This window comes from Heteronotia binoei, chromosome 2, assembly GCF_032191835.1.
Source record: "Heteronotia binoei isolate CCM8104 ecotype False Entrance Well chromosome 2, APGP_CSIRO_Hbin_v1, whole genome shotgun sequence".
In the NCBI taxonomy this organism is placed as follows: domain Eukaryota; kingdom Metazoa; phylum Chordata; class Lepidosauria; order Squamata; family Gekkonidae; genus Heteronotia; species Heteronotia binoei.
In genome coordinates this window covers 62,106,302-62,124,723 of record NC_083224.1, presented here as the reverse complement: position 1 = coordinate 62,124,723, position 18,422 = coordinate 62,106,302, and the positions used below count along the sequence as shown (strand labels likewise).

At 39.6% G+C, this 18,422-nt stretch overlaps 1 protein-coding gene across 1 annotated transcript in view; it reads right to left on the bottom strand.

Annotated features, from left to right (window-relative positions):
* Positions 1 to 3,548: 3,548 nt before the first annotated feature.
* Positions 3,549 to 18,422, bottom strand: part of CSDE1 (cold shock domain containing E1) — a 34,478-nt gene continuing 19,604 nt past the window's right edge. The window contains exons 17-22 of the mRNA XM_060231179.1: positions 18,227 to 18,339; positions 12,688 to 12,807; positions 12,317 to 12,495; positions 10,237 to 10,400; positions 7,454 to 7,586; positions 3,549 to 4,816 (exon numbers count right to left, since the gene is read on the bottom strand). Coding sequence (XP_060087162.1) covers positions 4,769 to 4,816; positions 7,454 to 7,586; positions 10,237 to 10,400; positions 12,317 to 12,495; positions 12,688 to 12,807; positions 18,227 to 18,339 — 757 coding nt within the window. The 3' untranslated portion in view covers positions 3,549 to 4,768. The remainder of the gene's footprint in view (positions 4,817 to 7,453; positions 7,587 to 10,236; positions 10,401 to 12,316; positions 12,496 to 12,687; positions 12,808 to 18,226; positions 18,340 to 18,422) is intronic.

Sequence of the window (18,422 nt, the reverse complement as noted above, 5' to 3'; positions counted from 1 at the left end):
GCTGCAGCACACTAATTTGGCACTTCCATTGTGTATCTGCTAGGACCCCAACATCATTTCTTCTTTTGATTTCAGCAAGTTCAGACCACATTAGCCTATACTTGAAGTTGGGATTTTTTGTCTCATCACTTTATGCCTACACTAAACTTTGGCACATTGTTGCCCACTCACCCATTTTGTGGAGATCTTCCTGGAGCTCTTGTCAGCCTTGGTTTTCACCATCCTGAATAATTTTGTGTCATCTGCAAACTTGGCCACTACACCCCTAGTTCCAAATCATTTCTAAACAAATAGTACCAACCCTAATACCAGTCCTCGTGGAACCCCACTGCTTACTTCCCTCACTGGCAAGAACCATCCATTTAAACCCACTCTTTAAATGACCTACTGTCTGTCATTTAAACAATTTTTCATCCATAAGAGAACTTGTCCTCTTATCCCTCTTATCTAGCGATATGACTGCTAAGTGTATTCAGTAGTCTTTGATGAGGTACCTTGTCAAAAGGCTTTTGAAAGTCCAAGTATATGTCTACTGGGTCACAGTTGTCTGTTCACTTTGTCAAAGAACTCCAAAGGTTGGCGAGGTAGGACTTCCCTTTTCAGAAGGCATGCTGGTTTTCCCCTCAACAGGCTTTGTTCCCCTACTTGCTTAACAATTCTTTATTAGTTTCTTGTAATTTGCTTGGGGCAGACAGTAGGCTGACTGGCCTGTAATTTCCTGTTTCTCCTTCTGGCTCTTTTAAAAATTGGTGTAACATTTGCTACTTTTCAGTGTTCTGGTACAGAGACTGAATTTAGTGACAGGCTACATGTACGGGTTAAATGATTTGGAGTTGGGAGTAAGCAGTGAAGTGGCCAAGTTTGCAGATGACACTAAATTGTTCAGGGTGGTGAGAACCAGAGAGGATTGTAAGGCACTCCAAAGCGATCTGTTGAGGCTGGGTGAGTGGGCGTCAACGTGGCAGATGAGGTTCAATGTGGCCAAGTGCAAAGTAATGCACATTGGGGCCAAGAATCCCAGCTACAAATACAAGTTGATGGGGTGTGAACAGGCAGACACTGATTGAGAGAGATCTTGGGGTCATGGTAGATAACTCACTGAAAATGTCAAGACAGTGTGCGATTGCAATAAAAAAGGCCAACACCATGCTGGGTATTATTAGGAAGGGAACTGAAAACAAATCAGCCAGTATCATAATGCCCCTGTATAAATCGATGGTGCGGTCTCATTTGGAATACTGTGTACAATTCTGGTCACCGCACCTCAAAAAAGGATATTATAGCATTGGAAAAGTCCAGAAAAGGGCAACTAGAATGATTAAAGGGTTGGAACACTTTCCCTATGAAGAAAGGTTAAAACATTTGGGGCTCTTTAGCTTGCAGAAACGTCGACTGCGGGGTGACATGATAGAGGTTTACAAGATTATGCATGGGATGGAGAGGGTAGAGAGAGAAGTACTTTTCTCCCTTTCTCACAATATAAGAATTCGTGAGCATTCAATGAAATTGCTGAGCAGTCAGGTTAAAACGGATAAAAGGAAGTACTTCTTCACCCAAAGGGTGATTAATAGGTGGAATTCACTGCCACAGGAGGTGGTGGCGGCTACAAGCATAGCCAGCTTCAAGAGGGGATTGGATAAAAATATGAAGCAGAGGTCCATCAGTGGCTATTAGCCACAGTGTGTGTGTGTGTATATAGGCCACTGTGTGACACAGTATTGGACTGGATGGGCCATTGGCCTGATCCAACATGGCTTCTCTTATGTTCTTAACTGTCTCACATTCGGGCTCCCTTTGAACTTTCAAGTGTATTCCATCAGGATCTGGAGACGTAACAGTTTTTCATTTCCCCAATGTATAGAATATATATTAAAAAGGTAGTCCCCTGTGCAAGCACCAGTTGTTTCCAACTCTGGGGTGACGTTTTCATGAGACTTTTTACGGGGTGATTTGCCATTGCCTTCCCCAGTCATCTACACTTTCCCCCTAGCAAGCTGGGTACTCATTTTACTGACCTCGGAAGGATGGAAGGCTGAGTCAACCTGGAGCCGGCTACCTGCACCCAGCTTCCGCTGGGATCGAACTCAGGTTGTGAGCAGAAGGCTCCGACTGCAGTACTGCAGGTTTACCACTCTGCACCACGGGGCTCTTAGAATTCATACATACACACACACACACACACATATAATGAATAGAGCACACAAAAGCTTATGCTCTAAATAAAACTAAGTTGGTCTTAAAGGTGCAATTGACTCCTATTTTGTTCTGCTACTTCAGACTAACATGGCTGCCTACTTGGATCTATTTCATTTCCCCAGTAAGTCTATAAATTCATCTCGTGCAACCTCAATTTGACTCCTTCAGACTCCCTTCCTGGAAACAGTGGATACATGCTCCATACTTTCTGCAGTGAACACAGAACCAGAAAAGTCACAAGCTTCTCTGCAATCTCCCCATCTTCTTTTAGCAATCCTTTTATTTATTCCTTGGTGATCCAAAGGTCCAACAGCTTCTCTTGTTGATTTTCTGCTCCAGATTTATTTTAAAAAGTTTATTGTCTATCTTGATGCTTTTAGCAACTTACTGCTCAAAATCTTTTTGCATGCACAATTACTGACTTAAATTTATTTTGCCAGTCTGTGGTCCCTTCAGTTCACTGGGCAAGCCTTCCACATTCTCCTGCTCTGTTCCTATCAAGAGCTACCTCTCTGTGTTATTTATGCCTAACTAGGTTAACAACAGTACAATCTAGAAAGCTATATATGCATGCAGAGGGGACAACTCCACATCCAGCAAGTGGCTTTGAAAGTTTCAAATGCTACTTGCACGGCTGGAAAATGGTTTGCTTTGATATGCAGGAAGCTTCAAAAACATTGTCAGGGTACATACAGTGGCCTGTATCGAACTATGCCATTCCAAAAACATAAGCGCACCTGTTCTGATATTTGCTGATTTTACTCCCTATGCAACTTTGATGGATCCCAGAGTGCAAAATTTCATGGGGCACAGCATATATCACTATGGCAAACCTTAATTAAAACAAGTGCACTTGTTTTCTAAACTGCACAGTTGCGATTGTAGTCCAAGTCTTTAAGGACAGTCAAATTAGCAACTCATGGATCTGATCAGACCCTCACATCTTACCAGCTCCCAAGGACTGAAGCAAATTTTAAATGAAAGTTTGGTATAAGTTTTGTTTGTAAGAAACGTCAATGAGTCTAATTGCATCCCTTTAAACATTGTCTCTTTCTTTCTTGGGAGCACCACTGCTATTCTACTTCTTGAGTTGAAGAAGGAAGAATGTTCCTCAGCACACACACCCAACTTTGAACTCCATACCATTTGTCATGTGCCCCCTTTTACTGCTGCCAATTACTTTTTGTTACATTTATTTGAGGGTGATCTTGACAGCATGGTGAAATCTGGCCCTAAGATCAGTGGCTGGGGAACAGACTGGTTTTTGAGAATAGTGAAAGTGGCTCATCGTCCTCAATGAAGATATTTGTAGAGTAGGAGTTGTTTAATAAAGAGTTACAAGATCAAGGCAATTTTTCAAAATCAGTAAAACTTTATTCTATTTCCATTCTTTGCCATTAACAGAAAAATTGGAGAAAGCAATGTTTGTTTTACAAAGATAATGCATCTCCCAGAGAAGAAAAACCCTAAATTGAGAATAGAGGTAACATGGGAAAAAAACACAGTACTGTCCTCTATTCAAAGAAAATAACTCCTGATCTTTTGGGTTAAAGTAATACTTAGACCAATCATTCAGTTTGCTTGCTTGATAAAGTGTGGCTGGGGGGAGGGGAGGGGGGAGAAAGGGCCTGGAGGGAGAAAAAAAGCACACAGACATCAACTATTTCACCTTGATGAAAGTCTCAATACAGCTATGGAAAGCCTAAGTATTCTTTTACAGTACACTGGGTGCTGGCTGCAAAAAAAAAAAGTATTCACTTCAGGCACAACTTTTTAAATTTTTTAATCAGTAAAATAAACTGGGTTCAGAAGCTGCAGTGTTCTAAGCAGCAGCAAATTTGTGCATTGTTTTAAATATTAAGTTACCACACTGATGGCACACCTCATCCTTATGAAATTCTGCACTACACATGCTAAATGCAGATAACAAAAACTATGTCTACTCTGGAAGATACTTTCAGTGAGATCTAGAAGAACTTTGCTTGCTATATGGACTCAAGTTTAAGTGAGACATAAAAAAACATTTTAACATTTGGCCATCAACTTAAGGAACTTGTTTGAGAGCTCATACAGGATTTTATATAAAGAGTTACTATATTCATCCTCATATGGTCCTCAAAACTGGAGAAGAATGAACAGGAAATTATCCTCCCCTATCTTGGAGAGAGTAAAGCAACTGAGACCTAAGGCATAAGACCTTGGCAGAAGTAAATTAAGGAAAAAATAATATTTCTTTCCAGTGCAGAATTTCATAAGGTCTACCAGAGTAGAACTTTCTATAATGTTTACTTAAAGAGGCAAAGTAGAGTTGCAGTTACCAGTTGCGTTAAATGCACCATTCAAAAAGCTTCTAAAATGTGATACTATAAGGCGCCACCTTAGGTTCTCCAGGATGCAACTGTGCATATTTTAAAACTGTTTCATAAATTTATTTTTAAACATAACATGAGGAAGGTGTTAAAACTGGTGTAATAGCTCCTTCCTATTTGGAAGGGATGAATACAGGGATATTCAATACCCTTCACCAAGACCCCACCACTTGCTCATATGAAGTTATTTGCTTTGTGACCAGTTAGTCGATAACACCAGCTTGACGAATCTTTCTCTCTGCAACAAATCCCTGTAAATTGAAAACAATTTTGTGAGTGTAAATTGGAACCAGCAATCACAAATGAGACTTCAAAGCTGAGATATGGATGCAGAACTACAATACTATTTTGCTGCTGGATATATGTTATGAGAAACCAAAAAAACCAAAGGCACTCCACCGTATCACTGAATGCTGCAACATGCAACCTGATTCTATTCCTTCCAAGCACAGACTCCCCTACTATCTATACCCTCCCTTTGGCTCCTTCCTTATTGTGCCTAAACAGCATCTCACCTATTCTACAAAAATCCCTTCCTTTACCAATTTTTAGCAAAAGTCTGGCAAGTTACTTTTCCGCCTTCAAACCTCCAAAAGCACAGACTTTTCTCCTATCATACTAATCATCTCTTTCAACTCCTTGATGTGGTCCAACAGTGCATTGTCCACCTTCATTTCACTGAAACTGCCCCAATAAAAATCACAGAATTGTGCTGCCAAATCTAAAATCTTATGGTTTCCACCCTGAGCTTCCTATTGGCCTTGAGACAGATAGTTGATTACCATCTCTAGCTCATCATCTATCTAATCCACCAGTACCCAATATACAGTTGGCAGAAAGCCACATTCACTATTACCATAAGTCCAAAAAAGTCATATTTATTTCTGTTGCCCCAGCATAAGACCTGCACTTCAGGATGCTTGCAGCTTATCTATTTCTACAGCACTAGCTGTTTCAAGGGGGGAACCAGTTGCCAACCACAAACCCCAGCAGGCAACTATCTTGCCCACTTTCCTGAAATGGCTTAATCCAGTCTTTTATTTCTGTCTTTAATTCTCATATTGATGCCTATGACTTTACTCCTTGCTCTACCAGTCAGCTGCCTCAAGGTTTCTTCCTCTCAAACATAATTCTGCCCAATCCCTTCAATTGGCCCCTATGTGTGAAGCTCCCTGCTTTAAACCCATATTATATGAATTATCCTTTACAATCCATCTCTGATTTAACTTGTTAATCCCCATTTTGGTCTATAACCAGGTTTGTTTCCCTACATTAGTTTACATTCATCTCCTCCTGTCTCACCCTTTTCTCTAATGTTTTTTTTATTAGGTGACATTTTTACCTTTTTTATTTCCTAAACGGGGGAGGGGGTCACCTTTCACTAAGGTACACAGATCCACTGGGATAAGAGGTGATTCACTCTGCATGAAGGGAGTGCTTTGGACAAAGTGTGTCAACTCCTGCACTAGCACAGAAGAGTGGCAATGAACATGATGCTGGGTGTGCAAGTGGACTCACTGTGAAGTTTTAGAAACCACAGCTCCTTGCCTGGCAAACAGTAAGAAGTGGTAGAACAATGGGGAATGATTTGCTCCTCTACTGACCCATGTCTCTAGCTCAGAATAGTACTCCACATCAGCTTCTTCCCCTGTGCTTCAGACCAGAGTTGCCTAGTGGATTAGCTCTTTTTTTCCCTCAGAAGAGATAAACTCAAACTGGTGGGTTACAGCAATTTAACACATTAGCTATGGCTGTTAAGAGTTTGTGACGTTTCAGTAGGGAAGTATACAGCTAGTAGTTACTTTTAAATGACCTACTGGATTGGAGATGCAGCATCTTCTATTGAAGTGTGACTTCCTAGCCTACAGGAAGCATTTTGAAACAGGGCAGTGGTGGGAGGGGGGGGACACGAGTGCATTCCGAAAGAGAGTTACACTCTTTTAAGCTCATATATTTAGAAGGGTGTTTAGTGCCATTTATGATTACACTGACAGATGATCATTTACCTGAGTCTGCCTAACAGCAACAGAGGGTGTGTGTATTAAAAAGCCACTCTCTTGCCTCCTTGTGAACAGTTAGTGCAACGAGGTACAAAAGTGAAAGGAATTATTTTCTTCTGTAGTCTATATTATAGAGATTATGTGTGTGTGTGCACGTGTACACGCCAGCCAAGTCACAGCTGCTTTATAACAACCGAAGAGGGTTTTCAAAACATTCAGAGATGTTTGCCATTGGCTGCTTACATGTCACAGCCCTAATATTCCTTGGAGTCTTCCATGCAAATATTAACCAGGGCTGACACAGCTTGGCTTCTGAGATCTGATGAGTTCAGGCTAGTCTGGGTTATCCAGGCCAGGGTATATTACAGGGATAACTATATAATTAAAAGCTTTCATGGTGCTACCTTTATTATGAGGAGGTAATTTTAAATTCAGTGTAATCTGCTTTTATGTGTAACCTTTTTAAGGCGGTCATCTTGCATTCAGGGTTGTCTCTTGAGCAAACATGATATTCATTTTAGATTTCAACTCCCTGGTTTATAGCAAAGCTCATAAAAATCCCGTATAGCAGATAATTGTGTTGTACAAATAACCAAGCCTTTCACCATGTTTCCAGTTTATCTTTTTGCCTATTTCATCTTTTAAAATCTATGCATATATTCACTTTTTTAAGAAGGCAAGTGCCTCTGAAGAAATACAAACTTGTACAGTATATGAAAATCTTTCTCTCAGATCCTGTTTTTGGTGGTCAGTTAGCTAAGTCTAAAAGATTTCTCAACAAGCAGAAGACTTCTGATTATGTGTGCCACACAATCTAAACTTGTGATGTTTTATAAAAATGTCACTCAAATGACATGTCACCAACTGGGCACAGCTCTTGTAACATACCTTTGAATTATCCGGTCCCCTTGGCTGACGAAGAACAGTTAGACGAGGAGCACTGGCATCATCCAAATTAATGCTCTTTAAACGATTAACAAGTCTATCAGGACGTGGAGCTGCTACAGCCTTAGCGCCTTCACTGTTAACAAAAACTTATCAGATTACTGGGAGAACCAGTAAACACATATAACTCAAATAACATTCAAACACAAAAGAATTTCCTATGAAAGAAGAATTTATCGTGGCACTTTAACACCATCCAACATGACACAAGTGAATAAATTTGAGTTTTAAGGTGCCATAGCACAGGATATATTTAAATCCTACTATGATAAGGGTACTAACAAGTCAAACAAGGACAGGATAGACTATGCAGATTACAAAGTTGCTATGCAGACGAGAAAGTGGTCTAATAACTCTTAATATCTAAAAGGTTTATTTCAGAGCACTGTTCATCCCCCATCCTTAAGTTTAGTGAGACGTTTACTAATACCCACATCAGATTTCAATTTAAATGCATTTCTGTCAGTAACCTTGCTGATTTCACAACAAGAGGAAACATAACAAGTGACAGCAACTGAAATTTAAGTCCTGTAAGCAAAGTTTAAACATTAATTCCAAAGAGAAGGGAATACTTAGCAATTTTTAATTTCTTTCCAAAATATAGTAAATACTCTCCATTAAGCAAGAGTATTCAGACAATTTGTTTCTCAAATATTTTGTAAAAATGGGACAGGAGAATAGAGCTGGGTATGGGGGCGATTCCCTGGTATGCAAGAAGTGCTGACTTTGAAATTTGAAAAGAGTTCAACATCTTTCCGTAACGCACAATAGGATGTGCAAATGGAGGTCAAGTATTCCAAGGAACACACAAAAGTAGCATGGCACTTCGCAAGGAGAAGGAATCTAGCTAGTAAGGAAAAGTTTGGTACGCTGAACAGAACACAAGCTATTTTCTGTGATACTTCAATGTATATATTCAAAATGAGTATTACGTTACTTGAAATTATTACAGAAGGTTAGAGAACAACTTGTATAGAATCTATGAGTTAAATGGGTGGGCCTGCAATAAGGCCCTTTTTAGAACATTTGGGGAAAGAGACACAATTTAAAAAGCAACAGCTGAAATGCAGCCGTTTGGGATATGTCAGCAGTATGCTACCTAAACATAAAGAGTTAAGCCTAGGGAATTAGTGAAAGCTTGTACTAGTGTTGGACAAGAGAAGGATACAAGTAATCTAAATGGTTCTAATGTGTGTATCATATTAGCCTCCAAATCAGTGCACTTACTCAGATTGCTACAACAGTTTAGAATACTCAAACCAGTATTGATATTAAAAAATTCAAACATTTTAGCCAATAGTGAAAAAGAAGCAAGATATATATTGAGCACAAGTCTTGATTTCTTATGCACAAAATGGAAGTAATGGGAAAGAAAAGGATGCAAGATTGTATACACACACAGAGTATAATGTGGTGAAAAGTTCCCCCTACTTTTTTAAAAAAAAGCAAAGTAATACAATGCAACCTATTTCATATTGAAAATGACTGAATTAGTATGGTGTGCTTGAAAATCTGTACATTGAAATATTTTTCACTATAGTCAGTGAACTTCAGAGTGTGCTTAGAGTACCTGTATAAAAATTTAACCACAAAAAAATGTTAAGGGGAAGTTAAAAAAATAAAAAAAAAGTTTTTGGGAGAAAGACCACAGACAATGGGATCCTTCATGCATGCAGAAACATTTCTACTTGCTAAATGTGGATGTCACCATCTCCCTGTGCCACTAGCTCCCTAATATAAGGTACAAAATCCTGTAACTAGGTGCAGAAAGTTATTCCATCTGGAAGTGTTCCCACTTACAAAACACTTTGAATCAGAGCCACTTTGCCAAGGCTGATGCTAGTCTGCAGAACTGATTTACACACAACATCCAACTACTTCGTCGTTAAAGAGGATGTTGCCTTCAACAATCTACGACACTGGATCTACTCTTCATCTTCAACCGCAACATTTGGAGAACAGGATATAAACGACTGTGGTGCTACCTTTATATCACAGCAGTATATACCCGTGTCAGTTTCAGGTATGGCATTAGAAGTCACATCCGTATACCAGTTAAAAGTGTGCAAATGGATACTGCCAAATGGTAAGATGTCCGGTATTTCTGGTTCAACAATATTTGATATTGTGAAATGTATTCCCAATATTTCCCAGTTCTGATATCTGACTCCAAATAAATATCAAAATATCTGGAATTGGCAGATGGGCCCTTTAAACTTTGAAGCACTGCTGTCTGAATGGATGATAGGAAACTTTAAAGGACACAGACTAGCTGGGGCGTACCCCTCTGCTCATGCTGCCTGCAAGCTCTTCAAAAAAATTTCTGATACATTTTTCTCTACGTACAACTTTCCAGTTCAGTATCAGTACTCCCTATATTTAGTGAAAACAGTAATCATGCCCTTCCCAGCATGAGATTATAGCAGTTTTTGAAGTCTACATTTCTATTACCAACACCCCTACAGATACACTACCCTCATCAGTGAGTGCCACAACTGGAGGGAGGGAGGAAGGACGCTAGCTCTGTGAAAGAGTTCCCATGCCCAGTACAAAAAGCAGTTTAGCCAAACTAATTGTGACAGTTTTTCACAACCATGGTTTCTGAGGCCTTGTGTCAGATTCCAGTTTAGGCTGCACAAAATTAGATTGCAAGTTGCTTCTGCAGTAGATTTACTTTTTATTCCCCCATGGGAAAGAACACAATGAAAGTAATAACAATTTCTTACCTAACACGCCACACATTACAGGCACTGCATTTTCCTGTGCGTTGATTGAGGATGACTGAAAACTCAACTTCATCACCAGCCTGCAGTTCCACACCATCCTGAACTTCTTTCACATGAAAAAAGAGCTTTTTGCTGTCACCTACTTCATAGTTTATGAAACCAAACTGGAAGAACAATGGGAAATGCTTTATCTAGTTAAGATGCATGTTTTAAGGCATTAAACCACCCTGAGCCTGCCTGGGAAAGGGCGGAATATAAATTAACCAAATAAATAAATAATAAATAAAAGGTTATCACAGATAAGGCTGAAAGGAACTGCTTAAGAGTACACAATTTAGAACTCTAAAATTTCTTATTGGTAGAATACAGTTTGTAGCCCTCACAATTCTGGAAACACATTAGTTATATGTTGTACAGGAACTCAAAAAAAATTAGAATAGGGATTCTAGGGGTAATAACAGAGAGGCAGTTTGGGGCAGTTGGGAGGTGTCCCGAACTGGGCCGGCTCAAAAAGATCATCCTGGAGCTTCCACATGTTCCTCAGCGGAGGCGCCTCAGAAGCCAGACAGCTCTTCTTCCCCCAACAAGTTAAGCGCTCCCAAGTTTTTAAGGGGCAATAAAGGCAGAATTGGCTTGGCACTTTCACACAATCAAATCACCTTGCATCTGCCCTGCTGCCTCCAGACACTGACAGGGCAACTGGCTGTCAACTCAGAAATTTGCTACCTCTTTGGAAATGGTAGCTTTTTGAGCCGGCCTGCAAAGGTTGGAAGACAGGGTGAGTTTGGGATGGGCAGCAGATGTTTGTGTGTGGATTTTTTGGGTTGATTTCAGAGCCACATTTTTCATCTCATGCTGCATATTTTTCTTTTCCTACTACCTTCAAGTTTCCTAGCATTACTGTATGTTTTCTAATGATAAAACCAAGTACTATAACCTCAGTTTAGTAATTTTAGCTTCTAGGGAGAATTTGGGTTGAATTTCATCTAGAATCCACTTATTTTTCTTTTTGGTGGTCTAAAGCATCCATGCCCTGACCTAGCTAGCCTAATCTCAGAAGCAAAGCAGGGTCAGCTCTGGTCAATATTTGGATGGGAGACCACCAAGAAATACCAGGCTTGCTACACAGGGGAAGGCAATGGCAAACCACCTCTGGACATCTCACCTTGAAAACCCTCTGGAGTTGCCATAAGTCAGCTGTGACTTAATGGCAAAAAAAAAAGTTTCTTCCCAACTTTTCTTCATTGTCCAACTTTTATATCCATACACAGTAATGGAGAATATCACAGTATGAATTATCCTGATCTTTCAGTGACACATCCTTAAACTTCAGGATCTTTGAACTTTCATGGCTGATCTTCCAAATCTCAATCTCCTGATTTTTTCATTGCAGTCTCTTTTGGCTAGTAACTGAGCCAAGGAACAGAAAATCTTTAACAATTTTCTCTGACAATTTTAAAGTTGCGTAATTCACCAGTAGTTACTACAATGCTACATAATGTTATATTCCATTTATGGAACTTACAGTTGCAAAACTTACACAGTGCCAGGGAGAAAAGCTGTTGCCAGCCAGAGTTGACAGTGCTAAGCTAGATGGAAACTAATTCTGACTATATCAGCTTCATATCTACACTGAATGCAGCCTTAAGGCAGAAACAGTGAGGTCTGTATTGAGAGGGGGACTCATGCATGTGACTCTAAGATAGTGGACTCGGTGAACAGACTAGAAGAGTCTCTAATAACACTTTCCAGAATTAAATGAAAAGCTTTTTTTCTACTGCCAGCTCCAATATACTCTGACTTGCAGACTACCTGGTCATTGAAAGAGACTGGTGGCAGTAAAAATCCTAAAACTAAACCTCCATCAATATTTGCTCTCCTTTCTTTTTTATTCTACATTCAGGAACACTGTCCTAGGGCCTAATCTTACCCTGGAAAAAATGCTTTCTCACACAACTCTGAACCTGTTCTTTTGAAAATTCTGTATTCTCTTTGAGTTCTTTCAGGAATGAAGTTTGAATTACACCAGCACAGCATTAACGCTGTAAATGTGACATGTCTTAAGAAGCTAAGTACTGACCTGATCTTTCACACATTCCACTGTAGCTCTGCGGAAAGGTGTGATGTTACAAGCCATTGTTTGTCCATTCTGACCAAGGACACAAAGCTGGAACTTTACAGTCTCTCCTTTTTGCAGACAGTCACTTTTGTTTGCCATACCAACAATTCCAAAGGGATAGACATCACCTTTCATTTCCCCTAGAGAAGGGAGAAATGTGTTGTAATTAAGAGTTCAAAATTAACAGCTTTTGTATAAATTTCGTACTTTCTGCCCCAAGAAGGCAGAAAAGCAAGATATAAATGCAAGGCTCATTTCAGTCAACATTTCTAGGTAGGAAAGTCAGTACAGTATGGACCAATATAGTACTGGAACAACTAAGCATCACTCACCTTCTTCCATGACTTCAATCATTCCCTGGTATTCAGTCTGAGTGGGATCTACACTCCTGAGAGGGCGAATTACTTTACCCATGTAAACAGTTGGATCAGCTTCATCTGTGATGCCATTCACTACAAAATCAAGTAACACACATTATAAACTTTCATGAGGATTATAATTACACTAACAGGTCAAATCCCAAAGAACCAGACAGATCAAGCAAGTGATCTACCCCCTCAGAACACATATTTCTACTGTCCATTCAAATGTTACTAAAATGGCTCGTTTACTGTACAGAAATAACATAATTCCTTCAACATGTTAAGAAATTGTGGTTAAGGTTTTGATAAAGTAATTATTCACTTTGGAAATCTATGTATTCCAACTGATTCCCAACTGCAAAACTACCTCAGATTCCCTAAAATGAAATGTAATGCTGGATCATTTATCTTTTACCATCTTTTAGTTGATTTAAATTGCATAGCTGTTTTAAGATGTTTACCTGTTTTTAATGTTTTAACTTTGCTGTTACCTGCACCCTGAACCCACTTACAGGGAGGGCGGGATAGAAATGAAAATAATTATAAATGTTGGAGAACTATCTGATCCAGCAATCTATACACATATATCCCATCAATGGAAATCAATGCCTAAAAATGTGAAATTTCTACCTATTAATAATAAAGATTTTAAATGGAAAAAGATACAAGGGCAGTATTAATGAGACCATAAAAAACAGACCAATGTGTAGTAAAGAAACTGGCTATCTGCCCACATAACATTTTTATTCTGCCAGGCAACAACTGTGTTGGATGCAACATTTGCACAGGATTCAGAAGTTATCATCCCACAGAAGGATTGTGAGGATCAGGCTGCTGCACATTGGATTTCACATACATACATCCTGTGAAATATCAAACGTATAGGTTGCCAGAGGTAAGACATGCAAGCCTGATGAGCAGGCATAGTTCTGCCACTGATATCCAGAAAGACACCCCTGTACTGATTCCCAAGCCATGCACCCCTGGAATGTGATATTGCAATGTAACCCTAGAATATTAATATGACACAGCAATGCCCATTTGAATTGGAATGTCTTTCTTGTGCATAAGGGAGAAAAATCCAGTTCCTTCTAGGCCCCAGGCAGGCTGGAATGATGTCAAGTCTGGTTCACAGGCTGGACAGACATGGTGGCCAATGCTGAAAGCTTAAGAAGCATCCATCTTTCTGCTCCTGGAAATGAAGAATTCCAGGCCCAGAGAGGGACTAGTGGGCAGAGCTGTAAAAGTTCCTTCACTTCCTTTGGCAACCTTTTAAGTCCTGTTATCAAACATAAAAAATAAGGGTTACCAGGAACCCTGCAACACAAATAAATGGCATATACACACACACACACACACACACACATGTATGTATGTATGTATGTATATATGTTCTGTTATTCTTCAGGGCAAGACAGCAGAAACGCAAAGGCTAAAGGTTAAGTGGCCAACTTGTTGTGAATGTGTGGTATACCTGTAAACTGGTCTCACATTTCTGACAGGGAACAAAGTTTCTATTTTTCTTTAATTACTGCTAAGGCTATCAAAGTCAACCAGTTTCCTGAACACTTGATGGATGCCTATCCATGTCTGACAATAAGGGAGAAATCTATCACTTTTGGGGAGCTTCAAAGGAATCAGTTTGGAAAAACAGGGCCATAAAACATCATTTGGGCAGTGTAATTAAAATTCCTCCATTGGGGTATGGATCTATGACACAATGATCTCTGATTGGATATTCCACATATGACTCTGATTTTCCACTGGTGTGACACTCTGCTTCCTCACTGGGTAACTGAATCACTTGATGTGACGTAATTTACCCTAGAAAACAGGCAATTCCACCTGTCAAGATTAGAGTGGGGGGGGGGAAGAGGGAATTCCTCCATCCTCTCCTCCCTCCATCCCTTCCTACCCTCAACCCCCCCCTTCTTCTCAAGAGAAAGCTCCCTCCAGAGGCCTTGTGTTTCCTCTGACTGAGCCTACCCTGCAAGATCTAGGTATTGTATAACCTCCTCACCCACCGTCCATACTTATTCAGCTAACCACTGTATTCCTCTTGTATGCTTGAAATTGTTTGATTGAGATGTAACTATATGAAAGCCTATACCTATAATAAAATCCATTATTAACCACAGGATTTTCAGTGGTCTATCTCCATAAACATAGACAGAGATCCCGGCTCACCTCACCTCTCGTAGACTCACCATTTTGAGCTAAGAAATATTAATATTCCCCAATGAAAAGTTAGTTGAGGTGTAACACCACCCCGATACACATAGATTCCACACAGCTATAGAGTCTGCCTAATACTACAGAATATTGTTCTAAACCAGGGATGTGGAACCTTTTTTCTGCCAAGGGCAATTTGGATATTTATAACATCATTCGCAGGCCATACAAAATTATCAACTTAAAAAACTGCTCCACTGAGGGAGAACAATTCAGGCTGGCAAAATGAATGCAAATAATTGTTTTTTCTATTTGAAATCATGTGGAGATAGCCTAATTTGGCACACGCACACACGGCCTGCTGCCCTAGGCCAATGCCCAGGTCCAGGGCTTTTTTGTAGAAAAAGCCCAGCAGGAACCCGAGGAGGCTGCTGCACAATGCAGCTGGGCTCCACAATCCTTGCCAGCCAGCCAGGCCCCAGAGAGGCTGCCACATGGCTCGGCTCAGCCCAGCAATCTCCGAGGGCCAGATGAAGTGATCTCGAAGACCGTAAATGGCCCCCGGGATGGACATTCCCCACCCCTGTTCTAAACAATGTGAAAGTCCACTGTCATAGTGGAGAAGAGTCTAATTTCCCAATAATTGTACTATAAGATAAATAATTTATATTCCACCCTCTGCCATAATGGGCTCAGGGCGGATTCCAACATGTCAAACAAAACCAACGGCTACACAACAACAATCAATAAATAGACAGTTAAACAATTGAACAATTAGGACATATTAAGTAGTCAAAACAGTTAAGCCGGTAGAGTAACTATCACTATGTCCAGATAAATATAAGTGCTTGCCTTTTTTGCAGTTGCTTGCATACCACCAAATGTTGAGAATTTAAGCATTAAGAAGAGTTCAAGTAAAACACACATTTTGACTGAAGAGCTACTTGCAAGCTGGGTCATATTTATTTCTTCTTTCTTAGGTCACCATACTAGCAATATACAGAACAATGGTCTGTACACTGGTAACTAAAAACTTTCAGAAGACTGAGATCTCAAAGTACAGGAGCTGAAAGCAGATTTTCTACATTTCCCTTCTTTTGACCCATGAAAACTCAGTGCTTAGCTGGGGAAACCATGCAGACTAATAAAGAAATCTATGCAGGACTGAGGGAAGAGGCAAATCCAGATGAAATTACTCCTTCCCAACTTAACCCCATCACCGTCCTTTCAAATGAAGTAGAAAGGATGATTTCATTCATCTCTCCCTCCTCACTGCAATCCATGACAATGTGTGGCTTTTTTTTTTTAACTGGGGTCCATACAACATCAATTCAGAGTGCCCAGACTGTCCAAGAACATTCTACTGAAGTTGGTCAGAGGCCTTATTCCTCAATAATGGGTAAAATTCCTGAATTAAAATTGCTGCAATATCTGGTAACATCTGTTCAGCACAGCTGCCAATATTTTAACAGTATCTTAAACTAAAGTCCCTAACCCAAAGATGCCATGACTTAGTGATATTACAGGTATGAAGTCAGATTTTGCTGATCCATTAACATGTTTAGTATTTGAGGTATTAAGCTGGGTCAGTGACAACCAACACAGCAGCTATCTTCACAACAGAACACAACAGAACTCAAATCCAGCACCATCATACACAATAACATCAGATTTGAGAATCCTGTCAGGATGACAGGAACAGCAGGGAAGGAGTTGTGCAGTTGTTTGTTGGTGCCCATGGTCCCTTCAAAATTTAACTGGCCTTTATTTTCCTGGGAAGATTTAGACACCCAAGTCAGGAGGGAAGGTCTACCCCTATAGAAGAGTAGCCCTATAAAATTTAAAGGGACTTAGACACCAATGCACAGTTTGAAAGATGAAGGGCCTTTCCTTTCTCTCATCCCCCTTTTCAGTTCTGTATGGGGTTTGGGAAAAGCACATAAATGTTTTTATTAAGCACTGAGTATTTTTTTGATATTTCTAGAATGTCTGTCAAGAACAACGATACTTCAGATTTTTAATGATAGAGAAGCATGCCCTTCAACATAACTAAAATGATAGTTTAAGCATATACCTGTAGATTTTAAAATTTAAAAAAGTTGCCTTACTGAGTTACACCACCACCTGTGACCTCAGTAGATGTCCTGAGGCAAGACACCATTGCTGAGCCTCCCAACAGCCTATTCAACAGGTTCATAGCAAACACAGAATGTGTATCATGCACTTTGAGCATACTGCTACCAAAGACTACAGAGAAGTATGATTCTGTGTCTTCAATTTAAACTGTTTGGTACCTTGAAATTCTTCCTATATAATAAATTTATCAGCAGTTTTCTGAATTTCATGTACTTTGGGCTAAAACCAAAGAACTGTAAGCCTAGCTCTGCTCACATAAAAGCAGGATCAACTGTGCAAGTATTGCTACAATCACATTTTTAAATATAGCGCTGCACACAGATAAATTATAGATGCATCTTTCTTAGCGCTCCCTCCTTTCTACAGCACCCTTCATTTGCCAAAAGCTGCTTAAAGATTAGTGGAACCTGCGGAATGGAACACTGAGACATTTGGAGAAAAGAAGGAATGAGAGTTACTTTTGTCCCTTGTTTAAAGGGTATGGATTTAATACATGATATTTTAAATTAAGATGTCACATTAAATACACATCTGTCTGCTATGGCAATGCTAACAGAATTTTACTCCCCTTCAGAAGCATTTTTCCTTGATGTAACATTAAATACTTTTCCTATTCAACCTGCTATTCATAATCCAAATAAATACATCTGTGTTATGTGTAAAAAGATCTGCATCTGTAACATTCTATTTAAGCTACCAAGAGTTACACCATCCTCTTTTGAAGCACACACTCACATACAAACCAAACATGTACTCTTTGGGGCAAAACCTATTCTTGTGCACCTTTTCTTCCCAGCTTACTAGGAACAAAAATGGCCAAACTGGCCATTCTTTTTCACAGTTGTCTAATCCTAAGTATGCACGTCTCATGCATAACAATTTTAGTACTGTAAAGGCAAAATCAAATATGCTGCCACAGCCACCACTTTTATTTATACTGCAACTAAAGCAACAGTATTCATACAATGTGCTGAAATATTTCATTTGAACCTATTTGGAGATGATCCTCTAACACTATCTCAAAAGGTACTTCTACTCTTTTCCTGGAAGTTATAATTTCCTTTCAGATGAATTATTTCGGATAAGGAATTATCACTTTAATAGTACATTATATAGTTTATGCCACAAGCAAGCATCCATTCAATTGTAATCATTACTACATTCCCTGAAGAACACTTCCTGGCTTAAAAAAAAGCTTTACCTGTATGTGTCTTGTTCACTTTCTCAGCACTGACTTTGTTTCCTTTGCCTTTTGATAAACTGTATTCAACCATATCTCCAAGTTCCAGGCTATCGATATCACCACAGAATTCACTGCACACAGATAACAAAAATCTTCAGGATACATGAATGTGACCAAGAATGATTCCTTTCAGCAACAGAGGAGCCATTAAAAC